Below are 27,914 nucleotides of genomic sequence, written 5' to 3'. Positions count from 1 at the left end.
CTAGGTGTGACTTAGGTAGAATATAGCACGAGCGGTGATTAGGTGAGAAGTCAATAAACGGGGCGTTTATTTAGGGCTTTGAACTAATACTATCATAGTGGATTCACTCCTGGATTGGTATCCGCCTGAGTAGGCTGTTATGCTGAACTGAGTTAACAAATAACTGTGTTATTCTGTTTCGTGCATTTTACATTTCCTTACTGTTCGTCTAGTGCAGTGTTGAACACAGTGTTGGATCATCAGATCAAACATACAGTGTTGGAGCATCGTGTTCAACATCGTGTTACTAGTGTGTCAGAATTACAATTCGTATTCGTTATAATATTATTCGTGGCTGGTCCACCATGGACCACTTGATAAGTGGTCCATATTAGAATTTACCATTATATTAGAATTTTTTTTTATTATATATTCTTTTAGAAGTTTTTTTTTTTTTTGAAATGATATTAGAAATTGATCTACAAAAACTAATCTCTAAATTTTCAATATCAAAATCATTATTTTTTTAATTGAAAATTATTATTTTCCATAAAATAAAATCACTATTTTTTTAAGATTTAATTGATATGCACTGACGGTGTAAAATAATTTTACACTATCAACCAATATCAACCATGTTTTCCGCCATACCACCCAACTTAAAAAATAATTGTTATTTATTGAACGATGATGTAAAACTATTTTTGCATATCAATTAAACTCATTTTTTTAATCTTGTAATCCATATAATAAGACGCACTATTAGAACGTGTCTTTAAACTAATTAAAAAGAAGAAAAAAAAAACCGAAAAAGAAACAGGTTTCATTCATATCATCTTTCCGAAATTCCCAAATCAAGTGAACCCTAGACGGCTAGAACAATCCAGCAAGTAGCGCCACCCTTTCCTCTCCTCGCCGGAATCAACTCCCACCGTCGACGCGTTATCTGTTGTTCGTGAAATAATGTCGTACGACGACGTGGAGATTGAAGACATGGAGTGGAATGAGGAGTTGCAGTCATACACGTATCCATGTCCATGTGGAGACTTGTTCCAGATCACGAAAGAAGATCTCAAGCTTGGTGAGGAGATTGCTCGTTGCCCTAGTTGTTCTCTCTATATCACTGTTATCTATAACATGGAAGATTTTCTTGGTGATTCTGATCAACACAAGGGTATTCAGCCGTCTAAGCAACAATCTGTTACCGTTGCTTGAATTTCAGGTCTTTCACAATTTCTTATCAATATTTTCACTGATTGCCACTTAATTGTAGTGTTCATCGATTTAGATTCTTTAATTTGGTTTTGATACAAGTGATTTTTTTTTTCTGATGCAACTGATATAAGTGATTTTCAATGTTATTTTTTTTATGCATTGGTATGAATTTTGTGACTAATCTCGGTAAGAGAGCTTGTGTGGGCACACAAGCTGATTCTCCCCTCCAACTGAATTTTCTCCCTATGTAAGAGTTAGCATAAACCCGTGGCCAATTCATTAGTTAAGGAGAGAATAAAAAACATTAATTGTTAGTTAGTTCATGGGAATTGGTAGTTTGATACTATGATCAGCTATCTTTGAGTTTAGTGTAAATGAAAGTTGCACCTTTGAACTTTGAAAGTTATGTGGAATTGTGGGTGCATGAACAAGTTCGTCCAGTGTGTGCGTGTGTGCGTGACTTACTACTTGTAGCAGATAGAGTTAGTGTCTCTAAACTATTCAAGTATTCAACTTTTTAGGATGGCTTTATGGTCCTGCAAGTGTGTGATTTTGTTCTCGTTTCATTTTCTTTTGTGCAAACCTGGACGGATGAAATTTTGGTTCTTTTCATTTCATTTGTAGATTTTGAGAAACTAATCTCACGGGGAAGTTTTGAAGTTTGTGTTAAACTTGTCATTTTTTAGTTTTTCCTTATTACACAATATACTGCTAAGATGTCAACAAGCACCATATATATTCAATAACAATTTTGTCAAGTTGAAAATATAAGTTCTATGAATGCTTGATTTAGGAATACAACTTTGTTTATAGCATCATTAACAATACGTCTGTCTACTTTTGCAACTTAGTTACATCTTGAAATTTATGATATGAAGTGATAAAATAGTGAGCATTTATTAAGTGTTAGTGTAACAATGATTTGCATTGATAGAGCATGTTCTAACTAAAATATATTGACACCAGTATCATTCTATATTATGCTCTATTGGTTAGTGGTAAAGATAAAGAAGCCTAGTTGTGAAAAGAGAAGATAATGAATTATTTTACCCTAAATTTCACTGTTCTCTCCTATTTTCATCCTAATGCATAGATACTTATTTTGATTTCTTTTCAAGATTCTCCCAGCTGCTGAATAATCAATTCTGTATGACTTCTTCATATTATAACATGAAATTATTATTTTTTTATTGGGGGTAACATAGGTATGAGAAACCTGAGAGGTAATCCAATTTGTAACCTCCCTACTTAGGTCAATCCTCTGTATGGCCCAAGTCTAATCTAATGAGATGATGAGCTTTCTTTTCCTTAGCACTCAGCTGCTATGTAACCCTTTAATTTGAGGACTATCCTCCTCCAACCAATGACTGCCCTTCATTTTGGCCAAGATTTGAGGATTAAACTGTAGAGGGCCGACTACTAAAAATCAATCCACATTTTAGCACACAAGTCAAATTTAGGAGGACCTAAGTTTATACAATCAAGGAGTACCACATGTAAGAAGAACATTATCACTATTGTGAGGGCCAATTGATGAAATGCTCTCTTGGTTCCCGACTTTCCGTTCTCTATTGGGCATATATGGGACCCCAAAATTCTAAGGAGGTTAAAGAGGAAATTTTGAATCTGAAGAGGCCAGAAGAAAATTTTCCTAGAGGTGTAGACAGATTCCTGAACTAGGCAGTAGGCACAATGTCTATAGATCACAATGTTGGTTTTGACCACTTTGTGTGTAACAATTTACTAACTTTATTTGGTAAGTTTTTTATGCTTATATTTTCTATTTTGCAATTTCTTGTCAACAGCTCCTTCTCATACTCGTGTATATAAATTATATAACTGTGTATACTATTGAGCATAGAACTAACATATAAACTACTACAAACAAATCTCTAGCTCTCCCTCTTCCTTTTGGGTTTGCTGCTTAGTCTCTATTTCTGTTGACTGCGATTTGTGTTTTATCATTTAGATTTTGAGGAGTTAAGTAATAATGCAGCTGCAATCAGATTAGTTATTATTGCTTGTGCGAGTTTAATTGTTTACACATTATGCATAATTGTGAATATTTTACTTTCTTTTCACTTAAAGAATGATTACATTGTCTTGCAGATGTCCTGAAATGGAGAGAGCAATAAATTTTGCCAAGACTTTGATTTGATATATGGTACCAGTGAACATCTTGTTTTGCAGATAGGAATTGAATTCTTGATATTCTAGAGGAACAAAGGAGAAGCGAGTAATATGGGAGATTTAATATAGTACAGTACAACAAGAATACCATTATCCATTGTTAGTTTTTTTTTTTAAGGAAATTATCCATTGTTAGTTAGATAATTAATTTTACACTTCAGGTTTAGAGAGCCAATGTTTTTGCCATTTAACTCAATCATGCTTTGATATGGTATCATTTTAAATTGTGAAACTAATCGTTGTGATAGTCAGACTTTATAATAGCTCTCCTTTACAAATTTATTTATAGAAGCTACTGTGTTATTCTTACCCTAAGTTTTGGTAAATGCTAAGTTACTAAATGAAATATTTGTTTTAAGGGCACACATTAAGATTTAAAAATATTCGTTTTAAAAAGTCATGCATTTATCTTTTAAAAATTTAAATATTTTTTCAATGTAAGATTACTATTTTTGTGTTCTTGTACATGTGTCCATAAGTTTTGGTAGTCGAGTAAAAAAAATATTTTGACTTCTAAAAGTTGAACAGTAATTTCTTAAAGCAACTTTATTTTCTTAAATTGAAGAATATTTTCTAGGCTTTGGCTGGTGCACAAGTTGTAAATAATATTATAACGAATACGAATTTTATAAAATCGACAGTTGGATTGAAAGTTTATATCGTTTAGATCATCCATAATTTTTTTTAAAAAAATCGAAAATCATTCGATATGTTATTAAGACCAATCAAGATTAACGGTATTCAATAAAATCTCATAAACCATTAATTTTGATGCGTCTCAATAACATATCAAATTATTTTTGATTTTTTTTTAAAAAATTATAGATAATTTATATGATATAAATTTTCAATTCAACGGTCGATTTTATAAAATTCGTATTCGTTACAATAATATTGGTAACTTGTGCACCATGGAAGACTTCATCAAGTGTTCCATGTTAGAATTGACCGATTTTCTAATTCTTTCTTTTGCGAATTAGTTTAGTGGTTTGTTTCACATATCTTAAATGTGATGAAATAAGAAATTCCATGTTAGAATTGACCTATTTTCTAATTCTTTCTTTTGCGAATTAGTTTAGTGGTTTGTTTCACATATCTTAAATGTGATGAAATAAGAAATTATGAGTTCGAATTCAGATTCCTCCAAATCAATGTCCCTACGACTGACTATAGAATTTATTCATAAATTTCTTCTTATTTAAGAAATTCATGCTATAGTTAAACATGAAATGATTTAACAAATGCCTTGCAATTATCGGTCAATGGCGAGCTTTGGTTTGATAGAATTCATCTTTTTAAAATTTTGTAGTTCTCTTATGATTTGTAAAAGATGCTCTTTCAATCGTGTTAGTTATCATTTTGAAATTTTCTTATTAAGAAAAAGAATGAATAAACTTAACAAATTGTTTCGATAAACAACTTATTTGCAGTATATAGTATAAGTGCTCTTCATGATAAGCACTTATGTATAAATTTAACTATATTTATTTGATTCAATGTATCCATGCTATAGTTAAACTTATTTGATACATAAGAAATTTAATTATTTGTTTTTGTAGATGTTATACACTCTTTTCAAGCTATCTTGAAAAACTTATTCAAATAAGTTGAAAAAAACTTATAAGAAATGTTATAAACTACTATTTTTATAAAGTGTTGTCATACATTTTCACATAACTTATGCAAATAGATAAATTTAAATAATTCAATCCAAACATGTTTTTTTAGTTACCGTGATATTTTTTTTTGAAAAAGCTAAAATGAGATATATTACCACAACAGCCTTCCCAGCACAAGACGTGCCAAGATATGCTACAGAATTTTACAAAGAGTCGTAGAAACAAAAACATAAACAATCATACAAAGCCCAAACAAATCATAGGACTAGACCACCAGCTATGGTAGTTATAAGATAACGTAACACTCGTTGTCTTCAACCACCTAAAAGAGAAAAACTTGATCTTGTCCAACAAAATATGGGGTGTATCTGCTGATCCTGTGAACAACCGATGGTTTCGCTCCGTCCATACAACCCAAACGCAAGCAAGCCATATGAGCTGTAAAAATGATCGACGCGCGCGAGAGTCACCTGCTGAAGATGCAAACTGAACAAAATGGTCACGCAGAGTAGTGAAACCCACCATAGGAATACCAATCCACGAACGCACTAAATCCCAAAGAGAACCAACAATACTGCATGAGATAAATAAGTGATAGGCTGTCTCGGCCTCTCCACATCCAAAAATGCATGAGTGAGCTGTAGAAGATAAAACACCTCGAGTAACCAGGTTTACTTTCGTAGGCAACCTATCACGCAATAAACGCCATACGAAGATGGAAACCTTCAAAGGAACCTGAGGGTGCCAAATGAGCTTATCCGCCTCATCCATAGTAACTGAAACATGAGAAGTAAGAAGCTGATATGCTCCTCTAACAGAATAACCCGTGTCAGGATCAGGGCGCCACTGCCACCTATCAAATGAATGAGCCTGCAAAAAGATGTTAAGAAGTAAAGACTGACACTCCCCCAACATCTCCTCCTCCCATGCCCTCAGCTGCCGCCGCCACACCCACGCCTCGCCTCCCTCACCCCACCCTAAAGCAAACATCTCTGCTACCATACGCGATTTGGTTTCAGCCAACTCAAACAGGCGCCCAAACCGCTGACACAAAGGAATCTCATCCACCCAGGGATCGGTCCAGAAAAAAGTATCTGACCCGTCCCTCACCCTCTTCACAACCTGCTCCTGAAACCACCTCCCCCCTGGCTCACTCCCTCCATCCCTAATACGCGCTATCTCCCTCCACCACAAGGACCCTCTCCTACCACCATCTCGAAGTCTACCTCCCTCAATCCCATAACGAGCTGCTAACACTCTAAACCACAACCCCTCTCTGTCCACTAGCATCCTCCAACACCACTTACCTAAAAGAGCCTGGCTAAACTCCCTCAAACGCCTGACCCCCAAACCTCCACTCTCCTTACTTAAGCAAATAGAGTTCCAATTAACCCAAGAAATTTTCCTAGAATCCTCACAACCCCCCCAAAAAAATTTAATAAAAAGAGATTCAATAGAGGAGATAGTACCTGAGGGAGCTTTGAAGAAGGAAAGAGTGTAGACAGGTAGAGAGGTTAAGACATACTTTAGCAAAACCAGACGACCACCAAAAGACAAGAAACGACTCTTCCACCCAGATAATCTATTCTTTATACGATTCAACATCGGTTCCCAAAAACTCAAACGTCTCGGATCACCCCCAATCTGAAGACCCAGATAAAGGAAAGGAATCTTTCCCACTTTACAACACAAAGCAGACGCAGCTTCGCCTAACCAGGAATCAGGAATATTAACCCCAACCAACATGCTTTTAGTAAAGTTCACTTTCAAGCCTGACAAAGTCTCAAAAAGCACAAGGACAGCTCGCAGAGCCCGAACATTAGCCCAACTTTTAACCCCCAGCAAAAGAGTGTCATCTGCAAACTGAAGGTGTGACACCGTCATCGATCCTTGCACACCAACACTGTAACCCGTAAACAAATTATGCGCTATCAACGCCTCCATAAGCACATTCAGTCCCTCAGCAGCCAGTAAAAAGAGGAAAGGGGATAACGGGTCTCCTTGCCTAAGCCCACGCTGAAGAGGGAATTCATCAGTCGGACTACCGTTAACTAACACGGATGCCGACGCCGTACAGACACACTCTCGAATCCACTTCCTCCACAGAACTGGAAAAGACATTGATACGAAGTTTTCATCGCTGTTAGCAATGATAAATCTCAGTCGGGGAATCTTGTAGGATACACGAGGTGGTTCTCTTCTCTTCTTCCAACTGATTTTTTTTTTTTGTAGAGACGAACAATAAATAAAATTTAAAAACAATTTTATAATTTTATAAAATTTTACAAATATATTTAAGTTGAGTTGTCACTAAAATTCAACTTCATATTTAATTCAAGATGTCGGAATAAAACTTTCTTGTTTTTAAACTGCATCTTCTTCTATTTCTCTTTTTTGAATTCATTCCTCTGGTGCGAGCGACGTCTCCACTCCAGCCCTTGTTTGGCGACGGCGGTCGTCTGTGCTGCTCTCATTCTGACATAGTCACATATCCTTTCCCTCACATCACAATCGTACACTTCATTCGTTCAACTTCCATTTACCATTCTCTCATCTTCGTATTATCTGACTTTTCATTTTTCATCATGAAATTCCTCAAAACCGTAAAACCCAAATCCATTTACCGCCAACCCAAAACACTCTCAACTACTTCCCCACTCCCACCACCAATCACCGAAACAACTCTCCTCAATTCCATCAAATCTTCTCATTGGCATTTCATCAAACACCTTGCACCACAACTCACTCCATCCCTTATCTCATCAACTCTCACTAACCTTCATCAAAACCCACCACTTGTTCAAACTCTCCTCTCACACCTTCACAACCACCCTCATTGTCTCGACCTCAATGCCCGTTGCATTGCCCTTTGCATCCTCTATCGTCTCCCATCCCCCGAACCATCTTTCCACATCCTTCACCCCATCATCGATACCACCACCCCCACCATCATTTTCAATCAATTATCACTCGTCCTTAACCAGCTCAATACAAAAACCACTATTGTATTTGACCTTCTCCTCACTGCTTATTGCCAACTCAAGAAACCCAATCAAGCTCTTGAATGTTTCAACTTGATGAAAGAAAATGGGATTCTCCCCACAATCGAGACTTGCAATCGGGTTTTGAGTATGTTTTTGAAACTTAATAGAACACAAATGGCTTGGAGTTTTTATGAAGATATGTTTAGGATGAATGTCAAATCTAGTTTATTCACTTTTAACATTATGATCAATGTTTTGTGTAAAGAAGGCAAGTTGAAAAAGGCTAAGGAATTTATTGGTCACATGGAAGTTTTTGCTGTGAAGCCTAATGTTGTTACTTATAATACCCTTATACATGGATACTGTTTAAGAGGTAAGTTTCGAGCGGCTCGTTTGATTTTTCAAACGATGCAAGATAAAGGTCTTAAACCGGATTGTTACACCTATAATTCTTTTATTTCTGGGTTGTGTAAAGAAAGAAGGATCGAGGAGGCATCTGATATACTTTGTAAATTGTTGGAATCTGGATTGGTTCCTAACGCTGTAACATATAATGCGTTGATTGATGGGTGTTGCAATAAAGGGGAATTGGATAAGGCTTTTGCTTACAAGGATGAGATGACGAGTAGAGGCATAGTGGCTTCTCTTGTCACCTATAATTTGTTTATACATGCATTGTTTTTGGATAAAAGGATGGAAGAAGCTGATGATATGTTAAAAGAAATGAGAGAAAAAGGGATAGAGCCTGATGTTGTTACATATAACATACTTATTAATGGCTATTGCAGATGTGGGGATGCGAAGAAAGCCTTCACCCTTTATGATGAAATGGTGGAAAAAGGGATTAGACCAACACTGGTAACGTATACTTCGCTTATTGTTGTTCTCGGGAAAAGGAGTAGGATGAGTGAGGCAGATGAGATGTTTAAGAAGACTCAAAAAGAAGGTCTGCTTCCGGATATCATAATGTTCAATGCATTGATCGATGGTCACTGTGCAAATGGTAATATTGATCGTGCATTTCAACTCTTGAATGAGATGGATAATGCAAAGGTTCTTCCCGACGAAGTCACTTACAATACTTTGATGCAAGGGTATTGTAGGGAAGGGAAAGTGGAAGAAGCTCGAACACTTCTTGATGAAATGAAAAGAAGGGGGATCAAGCCTGATCATATTAGTTACAATACACTCATTAGTGGTTACGGTAAAAGAGGTGATATTAAGGATGCTTTGAAAGTATATGATGAAATGTTGTCTATAGGATTTGATCCTACCATTCTTACTTACAATGCTCTTATTCAAGGATATTGCAAAATTGGTGAAGTTGAGCGTGCTGAAGAGCTCTTCTTTGAAATGAAAAGCAAAGGCATTACTCCTGATGACAACACCTACCTATATATAATTGAGGCAAGGAAAACAGATGATGATGACGTAGTGGGAAATGATGATAAATGAATATTTATTTATCTTCATTTACTTGGATATTGAATGGACAAGGGGTTGTGCTAGAAGAAAGTAATTTATTCTGGGACTTGTGTTAGGACACAATGTCTTGGCAGTCCTGATTTTACAAGCTTCATCATTGAGCAAACCAACAAAGGCGTGCCTGATTATGAAGATCAAGCGAATGAAGTTTGTTGTACAAGTATAATTTACCTGACTCATTTCTTTTGTTTTAAGATTATAATTTTTTATTTATTTCAACAATTACATTCTTGTTTCCATTTAACATTAGAAATTAATAGAATGATTGAATTTGGTCTTTTCTTTTAGCACATGGAAGTTATTGTGCTTCACAGGTGTATTGCCTTAAATAATGTCAAATGTTTCTCACTGTAGTTAGCTTATACTCATATGATTATAGGCGCTAGTGGCATTGCACCTAATCCAAGTTATGTATGAAGTCATTTTATTCTGGTTTGAATATAATATTTCGCTAGCTATCATGATTCGTGAGCTTCTAGAAGTTAATATAATTACGCCTTCAAAATACGTCTCAGTCTGTTTCCCCTGCTGTGAATGGTTGACACTTGCATGGCATATTATTTTATGATTTATATGGTGAAAATCAGCTTATCATTTTAATGTTGGTCCAAAGCATATTTTCAATTTTGCTTTCTTCAATGAATATTTAAGCAACAGAATGCCAATCATCTGGCTTTATTTGTAACTGTCTGAACTCTCAATTCCTAGTAGTGAAGTCCAAACATCTATGAACTAATCCATGTATCGTTCATTACCCTATCAGACAAACTACCTTGTATTTCTTTTTTCCAATTTTAAAATTTTGTACTGCATTTTGTCTGTGCAAGTCTTTTTTTTTTGGTCAAGTAGCCTAGTGGCTAGAAAATCCACCTTAAAGGTGAATAAGTGGAGTGTCCCGGGTTCGAACCCGGGCTCCTGCACATATAGTGCGATGTCCCTACCAACTGAGCTAAGCTCACGGGGACTATCTGTGCAAGTCTATTTCAGTATTATTTTCACATTGATTACTTGGTATCTATGAGTTTCATTTTGTTAAAAAGGTTATTTTGTTATTTATGATGTGTTATTTAGTTGTGTAAATTACGCTAATACAACTACAATAGAATTAACCAATCATGGACATGTGTCTTGGGCTCTTGGCTGACTGATTAAAAAGGCCTCTAGTTTAAACTTTTCTCAGTAGTCCATGAATTATGATACACTTTTTGGCTACTTCAGTTGCTCACAGTGCCTGACCCACTAGGATGCTAAATTTTCAGCATCACTCTTTGGAAGATATGGAAAGGAAGAAATCAGCTTGTGTTTAACAAAACACATTTCAACCCGATTGCCATTCTAGCTTTCAGTAGCGTGAAAGGATGCATGAAGGTGAGGGAGGCAGCAGCGTGAAAAATCGGGAACCCCTACCCCTGGAACTACAAAAGTCAATATTGGTGCTGGTTGTTTTGAGAATAGCATACTCGGCTGTTCTTTGTTGGTCCGTAACCATGTAGGGGCTGTGAGTTTTACCATCACCAAATTGGATACGATTAGAATTCCTCCAACTGCAGCCGAACCCATGACCCTTAGATGGTTCAAGGCTATGAAAACTAGTCCATTGAAATTGACTTAGAAGTGGTAGTAAAATGCCTTCAGGGAGTTTAAAACTCAATTATCAAATATCAATATTGACCATATAATTCTTCACAGTAAGGATCTTTTGGCACATATGGTTTGGATCCAAGATTGTCAAGTTTTATAAGAGGTACAAATGCTGCAGCTCATGGCCTAGTGGGAGTTCCTAGGAGTTTAGGCTTTAAAACATCAGAAGGGAATGTCCCTGGTCCTATTTTTTCTATTATCTGTAATGAATTCTTTTCTGCTGAGAATTGAAATGAGTTTTCCTGTCCAAAATAAATGAGACTGAAATTTTTGTTCTGTTAGAAAGTTAGAATCAATTCCACCCAACCCAAAATTTGTTTGACTTTACTAGACACTTTAAAAACCACACACCACAAGTTACTGTAGCAATTAAAATTTGAGGTGGCACTCTTGACCATTAACACTTTTTTTGTTTGTTTTGTCTTTAACTCTCCAGTTACGAGGAGAAAGGAGTCTTGGTAATCTAGAGCTCGACATGGAGATAAATAAGTCAGACTAGGAATTGTTGCAGCTATGGTTCGATAACAGGTACTTCTAGCTGATTCAATTTTTAGTAAAGCTCATTAACCACTTAGTTATAAACATGTTTGACAACATGTACAACATTTTTTTCTTCACTTTGACTCCACTTACATTTGAGAATCTTCCCTACTGTGATACAAACCGATGCTAAAACAAAGGTCAAACTAATGGGGTGAACAAAATTCATTGAATAACGATGAAAAAAAATTAGTTCAACATTGATTTTTGAGAAATAATATTTCCTTTTTGTAAAAACACAATAGTTTAACAGTAAAAGTAAAACATTAAAAACAAAAAATAAACTAATATAATCACACGTGAATTTGTTTATAATTTTAATTATAATTTGTTCTAAAAAATGCTGCCAAATTCACCACTTCTGGGGATGGCACTGACACTTTTGTCTCTATATGATAAATGGACACAAATCTTCTCTAAAGAAGTTGCAACATAAAAGCTAACTTTTCAAAGGATTTTCTAGTAGTATATCCTTATAACTGGAAGTGGAAGTAACGGCTCATGCTTGATTTCCTTTTCTGTTTTATTATGAAACCGTGTTCTAACTCCCAACTCCTTATTTGGTCAAAAAAAAAAATCCCAACTCCTTATACTTTATATACTTTTTCTTGGTCAAAAACCTAAAGACTAAAGTTAAAATTTGCATTATTTTGAATTTAAAGGAGGGTACCAGAATGGTTGGCCATCACTCGCCAAATGTTATCTCAAACGCACAATTCATCTTCTTTTTTCCTCTTTTTCTTTTACTTGAAAACAATATTGGAAAAATGACCATCAATTATTGTCATATTTGATAGCAATCTTGTTTTATTTTTGGTCAGATCTTCATGCATGTTAAGTGAGCAGAGAGTAAAACAACAATGATTTATGATATAAATTGCACGCTCGAAGTGAAAAAGTCACTTTACAAGGTAAAGTGTGTAATATGAATGTGAATCAACAAATCAATGATTGCTATTATATTTTACATGCATAAAAAATTCTGAATATGATGAAATATCAACCGTTTAATTTTCCCACTATACATTTTACTCATTTTAAAGGAGATGATACGAAAATAATGTACGCAAAATCTTTTCACTTTCTCTATCACTTCTTCTTACATGAATTCCATGTAATGGAGAATCAACTTATTTTAATGAGTGGGAACACCATGCTTGCCACATAAATTTATTGGAGAAATTTCACTCCACACAATCCAAGGGACAACCACTATTGTCATAGTTATTTTCAGCTTCACCAAGAAAGTAAGGTTGTAATATATTGATTACTGTTACATCTAGTGCTTTTTAAAGAGGACTTATCTCTTATCCTCCCATGCGGATTTCCAATTAAAGCACAGTTCTGAGGAAAACAATAGGTCTAATTAATCTATTGAACTTTACTTGGAAATAATACTTTGAATGAGATGACTCGGGTCTCTTTCCAGTCAACTAGAGGTCCTGAATTCAATCTCAGTGTGGTTGGTTGATGTTATTCAATCTCATCCAACTTAACTGACGTAGGTTTGACTCTTGGCATTGTATTTTTCCTTACAAAGAAGTTATGAATTCGAATTCTGCCTTGAGAATGCAACAACGTTAAAACTATTGAGAATCTTTTTTGCCACATGTTGTAGTTTTACCCAACATGAGAAATTAGTCTATATAATTACACGTGGACGATTACCAGTTAACAACAAAAAAAAACTTTACTTGGGCGGTTACTTTAATTACTAATAAGTGGTGTGCCCATTTTCATCTTCTATCATGATTTGTTGCTCAATATTTAGGTTCTTTTTTTCTGTTTGTGGAAACACATGCACCATGCACTACTTAGTAAAAGGTGTGGACTAATCACATCATAATTATAAAGCACCTTTTATCCACACAAAAAATAAAAGATAAAATTGATGTATATAAATAAAGCACCTTGTTCCGTGCAAGCATAATGTTCCTAATGCCTTCACATATTTAAATTAACAAATCAAGTTAAATAATTGTTCTATTCTGAAAAAAATAGAAATTGTTATGGGCTTGTTTTTAACACACATAGTGCAAGGGTTAGCCCTCACATTTCTTGGCCTATGGCACATAATCAACACAATCAAATCTTACGTTGTGAAAGGTCCTTCCAATTTCACTGTAAGATTTTGGTACCAAATTAGCACGTCTCAATTTATTTTCAAACACTTGGAACTTATTTCAATTTTATCCTTTTCAATCATAGCAATTCTAATACAAATTCTAGATATCCCTTATTTTCACTATGCTTTTAAGCTTGATAACTTTGAACATGCAACTATGTTCATACACCTTGCTTTGTTTGCTGGGTTTTCCCTCTCAACCGAGTTAACCGATTCGCTCGAACTCTTCTCTGGATTTGTTGGGATACTTGTATCCTCAGTTTTCAGTCAAGAGCTTTTCTTGCTCCATTTTCATTCCACTGATCATGTTGGACTTGAAGGCCATTACCACTGGCTATTGCAGCTCATAGTTATTGTTTCACTTGTTGCAGCTTTGGCTGCAACCGTTTTTCCCAACAGTTTCAATGCGGCTATTGTGCTTTCGGTTTCGGTTATTTTTCAAGGCTGTTGGTTTATAAACATGGGGTTTATGCTGTGGATTCCTGCATTTGTTCCTGAAGGATGTGTGATGAATTTGGGAGGTCATGAGAGTGGTGGTGAAATTCATGGAGCAGTTAGTTGTGGTTCTAAAGAGGCGGATTTCCGGGCTAGAGGATTAGCCAATTTGCAATTCAGTTGGATCCTTTCTGCAATTATGATATTTGCAGGGATTGTATGCATGAAATTGGCTAAAAAACTTACCATTGTAGACAGGTTGGAATATGAGAGAATTCAAAGTAAAGTTGTAGACTCCTCTGTGGTCAACGAAGGTTTCAAGCCGACCAAGTAATCTACTATAGTTTGTTAAACTAGTCAGGTGTGTAAAGTGTGTGGATGTTTTAAATCCCAAGGTACCGAGTTCGATTCCTACTTATAAAAAAAATGGCTAGTGGTTGCACTTTTTAAGTCTTGAAGGTATGCAACTCGATAAGATGTAATGTATTTTATGTTCGCCAAGGTTTAGATAGATTTGGTGTTCAATAATCTTGAGTTTTATAACTTGTAAGGAAATCTTCAACTAAACTATTAGCTATACAATGTTGGTATAGTTTAGAAATATTTGGTGTCTATTAAGGTACTGTGTGTTTGGTGTCTATTACGGTACTGTGTCTACTGTGGTAGACTCATTCAGAAAATGTAAGAATCAAGTTATCTATGAATCTTAATTGCGCATAATGAGAAACCAAATTGAAGACCATACCTATTATGATGATATTAAAATACTTTGATTAATTTCAAAAGTGCAATATTTCTATGTTTGTGAATTTGTTCTAACAAGTTCAGCTTAAAAAGTTGATCTTTAAAATAGCAAACTTCAGGAGCTGAATTTTGTTAGTAAATATCAAATTTGTTAATTTTATTTATAACAGGGAGGGGCTCCATATCTAAATTTCATATAGTGAAGGACCTCTTGAGCTGAGCCACAACATTATTAAGACTTTGCTAGTTAAATAAAAAAAAAACTACTTTGAGAAGTACTAACAAGAAAATCAATTTTTGTTCAGAAAAACAAACAAGCAAGAAATTCAACATTTCTACGTATTCTTTGTGCCAAAATTTTTGTAACTTTTTGTATGAGACATTAAATAAACTTATGGGACAAGACTTCTATATCTTATTATTATTATTTGGATTATTTATTATTAAATTTGATTGAAGAAAAAAATCTTTATCCCATTTATTTCCCTCCACACACAACACCCTTCACTTCCCTTCCTTATAAAATTCTGGTTTAAATCTTTGGGTTTTCTATATTGATTGATACACAAATTTTGTCTTCTATTTCTAAATTAAAAAATATGGAGACTGAAATTATGAGTCATCGAAGTCCTAATTCAACTGACAAATGTGGTCATTGTTAAGTCGAATATTCATAGTACATCAGATTCAAACCCAAAATCTCCCATTGTATGGTGCGTGTAAATTTCATGTGGTATTTATCATCCTGTCTAAAAAAGAAAAGAAAGAGGTGCAAAAGTGAATTTAATTTTAAATCAGACAAAAAAAAAGAGTAATTTTTTATGGAAAAGAAAGACCCGGCCCATTAAAGTGATATTTGAACCAGCCCAGCCCAATTTAATAACTCAGGTTAAACCCTCTGAGCATTTCGCGTTGCTGCTACCATCAATCACAAATCGCATAACCACCAACGATGAGCGTTCCGAAGGCAGTTGCAGCGACGATCCGATTGCGAGTTCCAGCCGGAGCAGCACGTCCGGCGCCACCAGTCGGACCAGCGCTAGGTCAATACCGATTAAACCTTATGGCGTTCTGCAAAGACTTCAACGCAAGAACTCAGAAATTCAAAGCAGATACACCAATGGCGGTTACAATAACAGCTTACAAAGACAACACGTTTGAGTTCACTGTCAAATCTCCTTCCGTCTCGTGGTATTTGAAGAAAGCCGCCGGTATCGAATCGGGAAGCACTCGTCCCGGTCACGTGACTGCTACGACTTTGTCGCTTCGGCATGTGTATGAGATCGCGAAGGTGAAACAATCTGATCCTTATTTGCAGAATATGCCTCTTGAATCCATTTCGAAATCGATTATTGGTACTGCTAGTAGTATGGGAATCAAAATTGTTAAGGATCTTGAATGAATGAATGAATGAATGAATGAATTGATGATTTAGGGATTTCAAACTTTGAATAATATTGATTCTGTTTGAAAATGTAGCAATGTAATGTTTCTTAGGTTTTCACATGATTAATGACATGGTTTTGTTCTGTATTTTTCTTCTTCTGTTGAATACATGTTTAGTGGAAGAAAGTGATTATAATCTTAATGTTATTTAGCTAATACAGTTTTAATTTGTCAAATCTATATGAATGAAATTGACATTTAGGAGATTATTACATGATAAGGGTCTTTGATTTAGTACAAGAGAGTAGTGCTGAACTATGAAAAGTATAAATGTTGGACACACTTTTGAGCAGAAGTGTTGGCTCTATATAAGAGCTTAATAAGTGTTGGCTCTATATAAGAGCTTAATTGGTTAACTAATGCTTATGGGACATTGCCTATGAAGCCCGGAGCTTAATAAGTGTTGGCTCTATATAAGAGCTTAATTGGTTAACTAATGCTTATGGGAACAATAGTGTGATTTTTTTTCTGTCATTGCCTATGAAGCCTGGACACTCTTAGGATTAGGCGTGTCATGTGTTGGACACGTGCCAGTGTCGGACCGACACGACACCGACACTTATGATTAAATTGAATTATGTCATTTTTCAAATTATTATCGGTGTCATGTCTGGTGTCTGTGTCCGTGCTTCATAGGTCATTGCTAATAGAAGATAGCAAGGTAGGAAAAGAAACTAATTACATACAACCATGGTTACAATTTGCTAGTATCTTATTGCCATACAGAAGTAACATAACAGTTTAATTTCAATTCAAGACAAAATTGAATCTGAGTACTACATGTTTTGTACATAAATAGTGTTATGATTTACGTTCAAAATATATATGTGGATTCAGTTGAAATACAACTCTTGTGTTACTTGTGTTATAATAATAAATTTGAGTCACATATGAGAAGATAAAGGTAAGTCTTCTGATTATTTGAATCTCAATGCGTTTACCCACCACTAGCCATAGTCTAATTGCTGGATATTGCAAAGTATGCAGTGTTTATAAAAAATATTACTTACAGCATATCTTTTAAACTCAGCTCTTCAAAACACACTCTTTAATATATTAATTTTCCTTGGCCCCTTTAGCATTCCCTGTTTTGCACTTATGTTAGTATCAGGTGGTTTCCTTTGCTTTGTATTGTATTAGATATTGAGGTTGTGTGGATATTGATCCAAATTTAGTACTGTGTTTGTAAGGTGATCAGACTTTGCCTATGAATTGTTTTGTATTTTGGCATATCTTGTGCCATAAATCTTTAATAAAATTTTCTTTTGGCTTCTTCCAAAAACAATGAGTGTGTCTCTTAAAAAATTGCCATGTGCAAATTGATCACATTTTATCACACTTGCTAACTTTTGGGAAAGTTACCATGAATTTGGCTCAATCTCACCCGTTAAAATATGAAGAAAAATAAATAATCAAGAGTCCAAAATAAAATCCATTATACAACCTATTTAGATTTTTCTGCTTTTGATTATGGAGAAGAAAAAAGTCAGCGTCTTCTAAGATACATTAGTCTATGTCATTTTCTCTTCCTTAATTTCCACAAGAAATTAATGATTCTGATTTCAGTTAGCTACTCCGTCTTGTTTCGTTCTTGAGCTTAATTTCTTCATCCTGCTCTTGTTCTTTCTTAAATTTCTATTCCAAACTCCACAGCAATGATAACCAAAATTGTTACCTATTGTTTGTGCGGGTGGTGGGTGGTGGTTCGGTGGCAACCTGCAGGACGACAGTGGCGCAGTGAGGTGTTGGTGGGTTGCAGGGTAGCGAGTCAAGCAATGGATAGTGAAATGGGTATGTTTGTTCAAACGATTATTTTATGTTTTCTTGTGCGACTGAGCCAAAGTCATTAACTTTCCCGCTCTGAAATTGGCAAATCAAGATCCAAAAAGATATTAAACATTTAGAAAAGAACCAACTGAACTAACCATAAACAAAAACTGTGTTATTTTTACAACATTCTTGTGTTATTATAAACAATTAAACTTTACTTTTTTGTTACAACATAAAAACAATGACTTGAGTTTAATTTACCCAGAATGATTCTTAACAACTCTGCCCATTCGTCAAAGAAAAAAAAAAAAACTCTGCCCAGCTTTCTCATTACATGAATTAGAAATAATTCATGTTTAGATGAGAACTAAATACAAATATTTTTCACATATAAAAGTGCTTATTGGACACAAATCTAAATAAAAAGTATGTAGGCACACACTCATTAATACAAACAATTTAAATACAGGCTTAAATACAGTTTTATCCTCTTATTTTAATTTTAGGGCAACAACATTTATATTGTGTCATTACGTTTTGCCTCTTCCTCTCATCCTCTCATCCTCTCTTCTAACCCTAGCCGTCACAACTTTTTCTTAATCTTTAGAGAGGGGTGATTCTAGGCCAGTTTTGACCTAGAATCACCCCTCCAAATTGTTTTTTTCCTTCTTGTTTTAAATAAGTGTGATTTTCACATATTTGTTTGTTTTGATTTTCCGTCTTTGTACGGTATATTTGTGTTTTCCCGTCTTTGTGCGGTGTATTTGTGTTTTCCCGTCTTTGTGCGGTGTTTGTTTTTTCAGGTTGAAGGATTATTTTCGATCTAGTGCAAACCCAATCAATGTCGACTTTTGTGTCATCAACGCTACAGATCTGGAGGCATGGACATTCCAGACACTTCAATATAGTCATATTCGTAGGCTTATGTAATTTGCCGTTTTATGCTATTAACACGGATACTGTGAGTTTGTTCGCAGATTTATCCTTTTTGTTTTTAGCGAATTTGAATTTGTATTGCATCGATGTACTCTATCAATTTGAATGAATGAATATCGTTTGTTTTTTGTCAAAAAAAAAAAAATCCTCTTATTTTAATTGAATCAAAATTTTACACTTCTACTTTAAAATTCAGAATTTTAAATTCTCCTATTTTATAATTATTTGGACTTTGCTCCTCCTATAATATTTGTAGTAGAAACAATTATACTTTGTACCAATATACATTGTACAATTTCTTTTTCATGGTAATTTATATTTATCAAGGAAGGATGCACTGACGGATCCAATTTTTTTCCCTGGCGGGGGCTAAAAAATAGTATATATTTTGATCAAAGAAATATATTACGAACTTTTATAAAATATATAATATAGTGAAAAAAAACAAAACTCAAAATAATAAAAGTTTATATAAATTGCAATTACTCTACGAGGTTTTATATTCTAAATTTTTTTAAAATGTTCTATATGATATTTTCACTACAAATATAAAATTTGTCACTTTCTGTTGAGATCAATCAAGTGTGAGTAAAAAGTCTCAGATTGATTGGAAGAGTTGAGATTAAACAACATATAAGTGACATGACCTATAAATCTAATGACTTAAGGTTTTGGGGGGGAAAAATGTTGTGTTAAAGTCACCCGTGTGGTTGCTCAATGTCCAATGTGTTGATCCAACTTAGTGAGACTCCACCCTCTCGGTCCAACAGTGGTATCGAAGCCTGGTTGGGGGGAACACACACACACACACACACACACACACACACACACACACAGATGTTGATGTCTATCAAGCAAGTGTGATAAAAAGTCTCACATTGATCGGAAGAGTTGAGATTGAACAACATATAAGCAGGGTTGTCCCTGAGATTTTGGGTGCCCTGCTCTAACTATAAACTTGATGCCCCATTTTTAAATTATAATATGTTAATTATATATTTTTTAATTACATATGCATGTCATATGTGGACAATCTATCCTACTTTGATTTGTATGTTAGTGTAAGCCTTTTCTTTTTAGAGTTTATGCTTATTCTAAAAAAAATATTTATATTACTAATTAATTTTTATTTATATTTCAACATATATATGTATATACTAAAAAGTAATAATTTTGGTGCCCTAAAAGCTTGGTGCCCTGTCCGACCGCACCTCCCGAACACCCTCAGGAACCCCCTGCATATAAGTGAGAGAATTTATAAACTTAATGACTAAAGGTTTTGGGTGAAAGTCGTTAAAGTTACTTGTGTAATTGCTCAATGTCCAATGTGTTGATCCAACATAGTGAGACTCCCCTCTCGGTCCAACACTTTCTCTATATATGTAACTAATAGATCATTCATGGGAAGTAAAAACAAGAGAAAGAGAGAAAAAAAGATTATGAGAGAAGAAGTTGATGTTTCGATGAACTACGAAAGAAGAAGAGGAAAGTTAAAATAGAAAGTGTGTGAACATTAAATAAGAAGATAAATTCATGGTGAGGAGATGATGCACCTAATCGGGAGGGCTTAAAAAATAATAACACTAGTATTAAAGGAAATAAAAACAACATTCAATTTTTTTGGAGTGAATAATCTTCTTATGATAATTTGTGGGGCAAACAAGTAAATTTTGTTCGCAAGCGTATTCGTCATATAATTTGGTTGGCGACGACATGAAGTATTGGGCGTACGCGTAATAATATTATTTTCAGAGGAGACTGTGTCAATATATCATTTTTAGTGGAGCAAATTATTTATTTTTCTTGGTTTTGGTTTATAGGCCGAACGGGGAACAATGTTAATTTAGCTTTCTCTTACTGGCGTAATAATCCTTTAAATTGTTTTCAACTCATCTAAAGTGATATATTCTGAATTGTAAGGGTTGAGTACCCATTGTACTCCTTATGATTCATTTTTTGCTTATAAAAATAAAAGTAAATTTTGTTCTCTCAATTAATTTTTTTCATATATATGGGTGAGAAATCGAACCTCTGGTCACCTGTTTAAACGACTCAAGACTCTTACGACTTAGACCGATATTTCATTGTTGGTGATTATGATCCAATTCAATTTTAGAATTTTCATATTAAAAAAAAACTATTGTAGAATTTGACATTTATATCGAAGATGTTTTTTTCTTACATTTATAGTGATGAAATTTATTTATCAAATCAATTTAGGTCTATTTATAAGATTTTGTCAAATTTTTACACGATCCAACTAAATTTAATTAGTTTGGATTGGATAAAGAAACCGCATTTTTATGCAATTGACAATTCACGGCATTTAGATTAAACTTACCCAAAAAAACTCATAAATTCAAAACAATCATAAACATGTTAATTGAAAAACACATGCATGATCTAATCCAAGTTCTAAATTATTCGTTAGATTTATTGTGTTGGAGTAAAAATTACACAATTGTCAATACAACCGATAAATGTTTCGTCATTAAAATCCACCAAATATGTATAGGCGTTTGCCTATATTTGTTCTTGTTTTTTTAGTTTACATGTATATTATATGTGAGTGTGACCGTCCTAACGAAAAGTAGAGCTTTAAAATACTTTTTTATTTATTAACATAGGAGTAGATACTAAAAATAGTAGAAAAAGTCTTTGTGAGGGTGACTTTAATTCAGTTGGTGGGAACATCACAATTTATATATAGTGAGTTGAAGTTTAAATCCCAAACACTTCACTTATTCATGAAATGATAACCACTAAACTAACAAAAGAAAATATTACAGGAAATTTATAGAAATTAAACTCTTTTATGAATTAAAAATATATGTAAATGTAAGTACAAATACCTTTCGTACAAACTTCAAATTCTATAATAAAAAGGAGTCATGTTAATAAATAAATGCAAATGAACATAAAAATTGGTACAAAAGATACGGTTATCAAATGAGTACAAAAGCAATTAAGATATTGAGTTCAAGTACTTAATAAGCTTTTTCTGGAACAGATTGTTTGGAAGAATTTGAGTTCGACTCCCGGTGAAATAATTCTTAATCAATCTTTACTTATCTTACGGCCTAACTCTGAATTCTGAGATGTAAACTAAACAATTACTACAGAAAAAAAATGGTACAAAAGATACACTCCTTGATATAAACCATCCAATATTGATAATACTCCCTCCGGTCCTTTTTATAAGAAACACTTTGGAATTTTTATTTGGTCCTTTTTATAAGAAACACTTTGACACAATTCCATTTGTACCCTTATTAAATACAATCAAATAATTCATTATAATGCTAGTGCATTAATTAGATAAGTCTATTTCCCATGCTAGTCAAAGGTTAGTTTTGTAATATAACATAAAATGTTAGAATCATTAATGAGAAAATTTACCTTCCTTGGTCTGTGTGATTTTGTCAAAGTGTTTCTTATAATAAGGATCGGAGGGAGTATAATATATCAGTGGTTGTAATGGACATTTCTCATCGTGGGAAAACTAAATAGATGTCCCATTGTAAACAACACTTTATAGGAAATAGTAGAGTTTTTCTTCAATTCATCAAGTTGTTAAGTTATAAAAATATCAGTTTAACCGGGCAAATAGTTACTTAGACACAACTACAAATTTGAGGTGTGAGACATACACATAATAATGAAAAAATAAATAAAATAATATGACTAAATTATTTTTCTATTAGTTTTATTTATTTATTTATTTATGCGAGTGTGTCTAAATATACGTGCCTAAATAATGTGTTCAAGTAAGAATTAGTAGCGTAGCCATTAGTGCATTAAGACGTCAAAGGCTAGCAAGAAAATGAAGAAACTCCCTATAAAGCCAAAAATGAAGGAGTTGATCGCTTTCTCATGTTAAAGGGAAAGACCACTTTGGCCTAAAAAACACTAAAATGACGTTCCACAAAAGTACAATGAGAAAACAACAAATGGACCCATGATGCAACAGAGATAGGGTCTACCATCCAAGATAATAAAGTACACACCAAGAGAGACCAATTTAAACACATTGTATGTCTTTTGTCAAATTCATTTTCCTACAAAACAAAACCAAATGTATATCCACAATCTTTCAAGATTTCCACCAACCAACCCTTCAACCAAAATTGGAACTTGCATGTTACATCAATAATCAATTATTAGTTTGGTAACAGTATGACTAGAAAATATGAACTAATTAACCAACTTAGAGAAGAAATAAATTGCTTCTGTTTTTTTTTTCCATCTTTTGTTTAAGACTTTGGATAAACAAGCCATAACAAAATAGAGAAGATTAGAAGAATTTTTGTATACATAATGTAAAACATGTTTGTAGAAAAAAAAGATGTATATAAAAGGCTCCAAGGTGAATCAACCGAAAAAATAGAAGAGAAGCACTAAAACATAACTTAAAACTGAAAGGGAACTGAATGCCGGAAAAACAAATACGAGATAGTAAGCACTTAGCAGCAAACGACCCAGTTTCTGATTTAAGATAGATTAAACAATCTATTTACAAACCAAGTACACAACAGCAGCAAGCTAAAAACTATGTTACACCAAAGTCGTCATCATTGGACACATCAAAAGATTTAAGTTCCACTTGAAGAATTTATATTAAGTGCTAATCACACACAAAACAATAGATACTTAATACAGTTGAGTTATGACCTATTAGGAATGAAGTTAATTTCAAATCGGTTAGTTGAAATCAGGTCATACTAAAAGGCACTTTTAATGGTTTAGCTGTGGTGACATGCTGGTTCTGCTGCACAGGCCGCGGGCTCAACAGTCCGTCATCCAAGGTAATACGAAAAAAAGTAACTTGCAGCACTACTTCATTAGCTGGAACCAGCTCGAATACACAGACATCACCTTCACCTAAATTGTTCTCTAATGCAAATTCAAACCACCCTTGGCTTAACTTAGCTTTACCACTGTTATAAAGACAGCGAACAGACCACTGTTTCCCACCATCAGAGATTTGAAGCTTGATAAAGCCTGCAACACCTTTCAAATGCTTCTCTGCAAAGCAGGATGGTAGATACTGGAAAACAGAAAGAATTTAGTATGTAAGATGCCAAGATCAAAATGTCAAAGAAGAATAATAAATTTATGTTGTGTTAGATTCGAGAGATCACCATTATGCATCCCCTATATAAATAGGAGGGCCGCAGGACGACACGACAGAAAGGATTAGATGGTTCAAATGCTTTTGCTTCATTCATGGCCTTTTCTCTTTCTTCAGCTGTCGCAGTTCTTTTTCTTGCAGATGCACTTTCGTAAAATCTATTGCGCATTTCTACTTCATCTTCATGTTCAGAAGGAGGTTCCTGGACATCTGCACTTTCACAAATTGTATTGATCATTATTTATAAATTTCAATTTCAGAGAAAGAAAACCAAGATATAAACAATAATAACTAAGACCTGATTTCCGCTTCTTTGTCACAGATTTTTTAACCTTTTCCTCAGTAGCCACAGTTTTTTTAACTTTTTCATCAGTAGCCGTACGCAACTTCACCTCTTCAGTAGACTTTTTAAACTCAACTACATTAAACTGAAGACCTATATCTCGGGTCAGCTGGTTGTCTAGACTATTAAGTTTAGATCCATTAAACAGATTCTGCAGTGCTGGAGGGGAATGAGGTTTGCCAGGCGTAAATTTATCGGCTGATCCAGAAACAGCTTTGTTTTGCAATGGGCTATGTGTAAGGTTTGTAGGCGACAAATGCATCATTTCAATTGAATCTTCATCTTCCAAATCTTCGAAAACTTCAAGTTGTTTTGCAAAGTGAGGCGCTTTGTTACTGCTTTGTGCAGGTGATTTATAGTTAATCTCAGAAGTAGCAAAACTGTAAATATTAACAATGAAAGTCGACTTTCCTTCATATCTGAATAACAACAAGTATCCAGTACCAATGGAATAGTTTTGAACAAATTCATGCCAACCATTGAGGAACCAAAATTTGTTGTCTTCTTTTTTTAATCCTACACGCCACACGCTGCCATCAGGAACTGTGAGAGTGACAATCGAAGACATATTGCCCCCATATTTCTTCACAAAATCATCTGGAAGCCTCTGCAATTCAGAAATCAAGTTAGGTTCTAAATACTTCTAAATTTCAATTATGATATAAAAAACACCAAAATCATTTCAAAAAGTGATATCCTATTATACTCTTTTCATGAAATTGGTTTACCAAGATCAGCTTTTAAGTAAGCCAACTTCAGAATTACAAAGCTTCACAAACTCCACCATAACACACTAACACTCGAGCTAATGTGACTAATGAAACTACAATGGTAAATACAAAGATATCGGTTTAGTTCAGATTCCTCCTCAATCAAAGTTCTAGTTTCTGATCAGAGATACTTAAGAATCTCTTAAAAATACAAATCATAAGGTTAAAACACTATCCAATGCATGAGGAGGTGCTTCTTACTAGAACATAGTGAATGTTTTTTTTTTGACAAGTAGCCTAGTGACTACAAATTCTACCTTTATGATGGATAAGTTGGGATGTCCGGGGTTCTAACCCGCCCCTTGCATATATAATGCAGTCCAACTGAGCTAAACTCACAGGGACAACAATGCTTTTTTAAATAGGCAAATGTTAGTAAATTAGTGGTTATTTAGTTTCCGGGATCAAAACCCGGTACATCCTACTTTAAACTCCTTCAATGTCCCTGAGCTCACCAACTGAACTACCTATGTGGGACAACCTAGCTAATGCTTGATAGAGAGTAGATCTCTAAAGCAAAGTACACTATCATTTATATTTATTCAGCATACAGAAAATTACTCAGAATTTCCAACAGTAAAGCAACAACTAATCATCCAACAAAATGTTATTTTCAAGAGAAAAAAATCTGATTTTTCTTCAATTTATATGTGTTTTGCATGTTGGAAATAACACATAAAATTAGCCAACCTTGACCCCAAAAAACTTATGAATTTTTCTTCACACCCATTTTAAAAAAATCTAAACTTGATGAAAACCCAGAAACATTATCAAGCTCTTTCTTTCATTCCATCAAAATTCTCATAAACCCAAAAATAAATAAATAAAAAACCATGCAAAAATTCAACTAGGGAAAAAAAAAGTCACAAAACCAAAAATTAAAAATAAAACTCCAAATTTTGAAAGAGAAAAAAGAGAGAAAATTTAGATTTACCAGTTGCTTAGCTTGAAGAGTGGAGGGTAGAACAAGCTTGTGAAATGAAGGAGAAGGCATTTTCTGACAGTGAGACAAAAAAAAAAAAACCAAAACCTTAATGACCCTTTGATTCAAAGTTGAAACCTTTGAGTTGCAGTTACTTGAACTTGTTGAACTTTCAGATCTAGTTCTTCACCATCACTCCCAATAAACTTTGCATTTTGCAACTTTCTCAGCTTTTTTGACTAAAACAATGGTTTTTATTTACTTTTTGAAGGCTTATAAAAAAAAAAAAACGTAAAGAAAAAGACATCAACTTGGCCTAATAACGAGTTGGTGACTCGGTGAGTCAGCACAAATTCAGAGGTTTTCTCCGTTTGGTTTTTCTAAACAACTTTCTCTCATTTCCAGTTTTAAAAAAAACCCACTTTTGTTGTTTTTCCGTTTGGAGTTTGGAACATACTGGAGTCGCTTGTTTTGTTTATTAAAAAAAGTTGTTTTGGTATATAAGCAAAATTTTAAATTCATTATTAAAAATATGAATTATAGATTAGATACATAATTTTTTTATGAATTTAAAAAGTTAATTTTTCTAAAAGGATAATTTTTTATAATTGATCTATATATTTATGACGTGCCATTGTATTGGTATTTATTAAGATACATTTAATATTATTACTATCTATTCTAGAGAAGAAAAAAAAAGTTGAACTGAATTTTTCATATAGATAAACTTTTATTCATCTTCCTTCATCGAAAATGGATGGTTTTAGATCTTTCCTTGACTCAAAATTTTCACCGGGCACACTTTTTTTTATCCGTTTTAATCAAAATAAATGGTTTTTACACGTAGTAGGTTTTTCTTTTGTTTTGCTTTCGTGATTTTGTTGTCTCAATGCAACGTTTATTTGATTTCACGTCTTCGTGCGGTGGCCAATTTTTTATTTTTTATTAAAAAATAATGTGGAAGATAAGAAAACCTGTTTTTAAGATGGATAACTAAAATTTCATTTTTTAAGAGAAAAATAAAAAGGATAAAAAATGCATTCTTTTTTTATTTTTTATGAAAATTTTTCTCACTCACAATTACATCAATATTTCAATTGATTTTGTAAAAAATAATTATATTTAAACTAATTTTTCTTATACAAATATACATTCAATTTTTAGATTGTTGAGGCAAAATCTTTAAATATGTTTTAAAGTTAACAAAAATTGATTCAAAGAGGTCACTTTTAGAATTTCTCCATATTTTAAGAAGTAATTCTATTAAGAACAATGAAAACGAAGATGGATTATGACACTTCTTCAATCATTACTCTTACTTGAAGATGTTGAGACTCCTTTTCATAATATCATTTCGATGGTGTAAGTTTTCTGAAAAAACACTTTAGACTGGGGAAAAAAACAAAGGAACTGAACCATTATATATAACTTATGTTCTTCAAAAAGTTATCGAACACGCAACAACTAGTCTTCTAGAGAGGCAACTTATCATATCATGTCACGGGGTAACCACTTCGGCCAACACATTTTCATGCTCCTTTCATTATTTTGGTTTTTTTATGGCATAGTGTTTCTTCTACATTTTGTAGAATTTCAATGTGTTGGTAGTTCATTCACTTTTATTTTGTCTTTTGAGTCA

At 33.8% G+C, this 27,914-nt stretch overlaps 5 protein-coding genes across 7 annotated transcripts; 4 read left to right on the top strand and 1 right to left on the bottom strand.

Annotated features, from left to right (window-relative positions):
• Positions 1 to 767: 767 nt before the first annotated feature.
• On the top strand, positions 768 to 3,635 carry LOC123919010 (diphthamide biosynthesis protein 3-like). 2 transcript variants are annotated; one of them, XM_045971232.1, is made up of 2 exons: positions 768 to 1,201; positions 3,385 to 3,635. In XM_045971232.1, the coding sequence occupies exon 1, from the start codon at positions 943 to 945 to the stop codon at positions 1,192 to 1,194; it is 252 nt and encodes an 83-aa protein (XP_045827188.1). In that variant the 5' UTR covers positions 768 to 942; the 3' UTR covers positions 1,195 to 1,201; positions 3,385 to 3,635. The 2 variants fall into 2 exon arrangements, with proteins under 2 accessions (XP_045827188.1, XP_045827187.1); XM_045971231.1 differs by having other exon boundaries at positions 3,304 to 3,635.
• A 3,734-nt stretch (positions 3,636 to 7,369) lies between these two features.
• Positions 7,370 to 14,933, top strand: LOC123919001 (pentatricopeptide repeat-containing protein At2g15630, mitochondrial). Of its 2 annotated transcripts, XM_045971220.1 has the most exons (3): positions 7,378 to 9,632; positions 10,732 to 11,216; positions 11,550 to 14,933. In XM_045971220.1, exon 1 carries the CDS (start codon positions 7,589 to 7,591, stop codon positions 9,440 to 9,442), a length of 1,854 nt encoding a protein of 617 aa, XP_045827176.1. In that variant the 5' UTR covers positions 7,378 to 7,588; the 3' UTR covers positions 9,443 to 9,632; positions 10,732 to 11,216; positions 11,550 to 14,933. The 2 variants fall into 2 exon arrangements, with proteins under 2 accessions (XP_045827178.1, XP_045827176.1); XM_045971222.1 differs by lacking the exon at positions 10,732 to 11,216 and having other exon boundaries at positions 7,370 to 9,632.
• LOC123919005 lies at positions 13,576 to 14,933 on the top strand. Its single transcript, XM_045971227.1, has one exon. The coding sequence runs from the start codon at positions 13,663 to 13,665 to the stop codon at positions 14,545 to 14,547; it is 885 nt and encodes a 294-aa protein (XP_045827183.1). The 5' UTR covers positions 13,576 to 13,662; the 3' UTR covers positions 14,548 to 14,933.
• Positions 14,934 to 15,859: 926 nt separating this feature from the next.
• LOC123919009 (50S ribosomal protein L11) lies at positions 15,860 to 16,559 on the top strand. The gene has a single exon (XM_045971230.1). It carries the CDS (start codon positions 15,910 to 15,912, stop codon positions 16,357 to 16,359), a length of 450 nt encoding a protein of 149 aa, XP_045827186.1. The 5' UTR covers positions 15,860 to 15,909; the 3' UTR covers positions 16,360 to 16,559.
• A 7,013-nt stretch (positions 16,560 to 23,572) lies between these two features.
• Positions 23,573 to 26,773, bottom strand: LOC123919004 (B3 domain-containing transcription factor VRN1-like). Its single transcript, XM_045971226.1, has 4 exons — positions 26,288 to 26,773; positions 24,539 to 25,190; positions 24,251 to 24,450; positions 23,573 to 24,156 (listed from the first exon to the last, which is right to left on the bottom strand). Exons 1-4 carry the CDS (start codon positions 26,345 to 26,347, stop codon positions 23,821 to 23,823), a joined length of 1,248 nt encoding a protein of 415 aa, XP_045827182.1. The 5' UTR covers positions 26,348 to 26,773; the 3' UTR covers positions 23,573 to 23,820.
• Between the last annotated feature and the right edge of the window lie 1,141 nt (positions 26,774 to 27,914).

The sequence above is a fragment of the Trifolium pratense genome, linkage group LG3 (assembly GCF_020283565.1).
Source record: "Trifolium pratense cultivar HEN17-A07 linkage group LG3, ARS_RC_1.1, whole genome shotgun sequence".
Taxonomy (NCBI): domain Eukaryota; kingdom Viridiplantae; phylum Streptophyta; class Magnoliopsida; order Fabales; family Fabaceae; genus Trifolium; species Trifolium pratense.
Note: the sequence above shows the minus strand (reverse complement) of the source record. Positions and strands in the feature narration are given on the sequence as shown.